This window comes from Phodopus roborovskii, unplaced genomic scaffold, assembly GCF_943737965.1.
Source record: "Phodopus roborovskii unplaced genomic scaffold, PHOROB, whole genome shotgun sequence".
Taxonomy (NCBI): Eukaryota; Metazoa; Chordata; class Mammalia; order Rodentia; family Cricetidae; genus Phodopus; species Phodopus roborovskii.
This window is the reverse complement of record NW_026126447.1, coordinates 4,861,703-4,865,224: the sequence shown is the minus strand read 5'-3', so window position 1 is coordinate 4,865,224 and position 3,522 is coordinate 4,861,703. Positions and strand designations below refer to the sequence as shown.

Genomic DNA, 3,522 nt, shown 5'->3' with positions numbered 1-3,522 from the left:
GTTGCTGTTCATCATCAAAGAAAGACAGGACTAGAATTCAAACAGGGCATGAATCTGGAGACAGGCTGATGCAGAGGCCATGTAAAAGTGCTGGTTGCTTCCAATGGCCTGCTCAGCCTACTTTCTTATAGAATCAGAGACAATCAGCCCAGGGATGGCTTCATTCACAATGGGCTGAGCCCTCCCCCATTGATCAGTAATTTAAAAATTATCTTACAGCTGGATTTCATGGAGGCATTTCTTCAATTGAGGCTCCTTTCTGATGAGTCTAGCTCAGGTCAAAGGGACCCAAAACAAGCCAGTACAATTGACCCCTTATGAACATGACACACAGACAGATATGTGGTAAGCCACAATGTTTCCTTTTTTATTCATTACCAAGATCTCACTTTAAAAACACAAATAAATTTAAAAGTCCCACAGTCTTTACAAACTCAAACAAATTAAAATTTCTGTCCCTTTAAAATAGTCAATCTCATAAAAAAACCAAAAGATGAAAAACAGAATAGTCAATCTCTTTTAAAGGGCCAGGCAGTTAAAATTCAATGTCTCTCTACTGTCGGCTCCAGTAAACTACTTTCTCACTGCAAGAGGGAAAATTCAGGGCATAGTCACAACCGATCAAATAAAAGCAAAACCAAAATACCACTGTCCAATTTCTGGGATATATTCAGGATCATTTGGACTCGTCCAATGACCTTGAGAATCTTCTCCACATTGGCCCCTGCAGCACACACAGCTTGTCTTGTAGCCTCCGACTGGCTTCCCTCCACTGCTCCTGAACCTCCCTTCACTCATGTCCTCTTGTGGTCTCTCATAGTTTCAAATCTCAGCTGTTCTCCATGACACCTTCATCCTAGTAGCACCTGGTTGATTCCTACACATTACAAGTTTCAGTGGACAACACTAGGTAAAACCATGATCGCCTCTAGAACATAGCTTCTATATGATCTCAGGAACCATTTTGCAGAGGATTTCACCTAAGTGATGCTAGCCTCTTCTCAATTACTGCTAAGTTCTTAGCTTCAGTTGAACAGTATCAATTGTTCAAAAAACACAAAATGTTTTGCTGTTGTGGTGTTGATCTTATTAATGTGGCTGACTCTTGAGCCCCAGTTTACCAGAATATTAATTCAAAATAGCAAATGGCCTTGATAGTCTTTTGTTGTTGTTGTTGTTTTTTCACGTTTTATCGCATCTGTATTTACCTTTTAAAGCAGAATGTGATTGGGCACTATATTTCCATTCACAAGCCTTGCTGAGTTACAAGACCTAGGGAAGCTCAGGGTTTTGTTCTCAGTACTCTGAAAACAAGCCACATGGGAAATTCCTCAGTTGTTTTAGCTTATGTATTTACTTCTAAGATTAATACATGCAGAATTAACTACAAGGAATGAAAAATTTTAAGATGAAACTTTTTCCATCTTAATTTTTTTTTCTTTTTAAACATGAAGCTATCTTAGATTACTTCCAAGTGACAAATTATTTGGTCTACTAAAGAATCCACCTCAACAGCTAAACACTTCAGACCACAAAGTTAATAGGTATGTCTGACAACAAATGTTCTACCAATCTGTTGAACCAAACCTGTAAGTATCACAGTATCACAAGTAGAATTTTATCTTCCCATTAGTTTTCATGCCACACAGATGTTTTAAATGTTAACAAAAATAAATAAAAATCCTCGAAAATATATTATCAGAAGGAATGAAAGTAAGCATCAAACATATAGCTTCTGGGTGAAGCTTAGTCTACTTCTTCCATGCGTGATGTGTCGTCATCTCCTTCCAGGGGTGGCATTTCTTCAGAAACAGCAGCACTGGTATCATCCACAGTAGGATCATCTTCATCAATACCTAGACCAATGTTGATCATCCTGTAGATCCTGTTGGCATGTGTCTGGGTATCTTCCAGACTGAAATCAGAAGACAGGAGTGCAGTTTCATATAGCAAGATCACCAGATCCTTCACAGACTTGTCATTCTTGTCAGCCTCTGCCTTTTGCCTCAGGGTTTCAATGATGGAGTGGTCAGGGTTTATCTCCAGGTGATTCTTTGCTGCCATGTAACCCATCATTGAGTTGTCTCTGAGGGCTTGAACTTTCATGATTCTCTCCATGTTTGCTGTCCACCCATAAGTGCTTGTGACAATACAGCATGGGGATGTCAACAATCGGTTTGATACAACCACCTTCTCAACTTTTTTCTCCAATATATCTTTCATAATTTTGCAGAGGTTTTCAAATTTTGTCTTTTTCTCTTCCTGTTTGTTTTTATCCTCTTCATCTTCTGGAAATTCCAGTCCTTCTTTGGTAACAGACACCAAGGTCTTGCCTTCAAACTCCTTCAGCTGTTGTACACAGTACTCATCAATAGGCTCAATCATATAGATCACTTCCAAGCCATGCTTTCGGAGATGCTCCACAAAGGCAGAATTAGCAACTTGGTCCTTGGTCTCACCTGTGATGAAGTAGATGTGCTTCTGGTCAAGTCAGCCTTGGTCATTCGAATCCAGTATCGACAATGATAAGGGTTCGATCTTGTTTGTTGGGAATAAGATTAATGTGCAGCTCCTTCCCAGAGTCTAACTTACTGGGGTCTGTCAGGTTCTCGTATCTGATCTTGTCCAGAGCATCTGATGAATGTGAAATGAGCTCCCTCAAAAATATCTCTTTGTTTGAATAGAAAGTGTTGATGATCAAGGACATCAACTGGGCAATTTCTGCCTGAAAGGCAAAGGTCTCGACCTCTTCCTCCTCCATTGGTTGGTCTTGGGTCTGGGTTTCCTCAGGCATCTTCGCTGAGTCGGCCTTGATAGTCTTTAATATCCTCCTGAAACTTCATGATCCATGCCACAATCTTATGCATTGCTTTCAAAATTCTTACCTTCCAAACTTCTAAAGAGCATCCCACTGAGGTCTCAACACTCAATGGCTTTGATATTGCAAAGTTCCAAACTCCTTGAACAATCTTTTTCAAAATATGGTCAGATCTATCAGAGAAATACCCCAGTATGGTGGCACTAACATCTTTCTGTATTAGAGTTTCTATTTTGGTGAAGAGATAGCATAATCATGGCAAGTCTTATAAAGAAATCATTTTATTTGGGTTGGCTTAAAATTCAGAGGTTTAGTCTATTAACACTATGGTGGGAAACAAGATGGTATGTAAACAGACATGGTGCTGGAGAAGGAGCTGGGGTTCGACATCTTGATCTACAGGTAACAGGAATAGAGACTAAGACACAGTATGACTGGCTAGAGCCTCTGAGACCTCAAAGCCAGCCATGAGTGACATATTTCCTCTAATAATGTCACATGTATTCCAACAAGGCAACACCTCCTAATAGAGCCATTCACTATGAACGTATGGAGCCATTTTTATTCAATTCAACTACAATAGCAACAAATCAGAGACAAACCTGCAAGCCTCTGTTGCTGGGAACTATAGTTCCATTTTAACATCATGACACATTACAGAGAAGAACGATGCAGATACCAAAAAGGAAAACTGACTTGCACTC

General features: G+C 39.8%; 1 protein-coding gene across 1 annotated transcript; it reads right to left on the bottom strand.

Annotated features, from left to right (window-relative positions):
* Positions 1-1,601: 1,601 nt before the first annotated feature.
* LOC127224781 (heat shock protein HSP 90-alpha-like) lies at positions 1,602-2,794 on the bottom strand. Its single transcript, XM_051187962.1, has 2 exons — positions 2,522-2,794; positions 1,602-2,481 (listed from the first exon to the last, which is right to left on the bottom strand). The coding sequence occupies exons 1-2, from the start codon at positions 2,792-2,794 to the stop codon at positions 1,747-1,749; spliced, it is 1,008 nt and encodes a 335-aa protein (XP_051043919.1). The 3' UTR covers positions 1,602-1,746.
* Between the last annotated feature and the right edge of the window lie 728 nt (positions 2,795-3,522).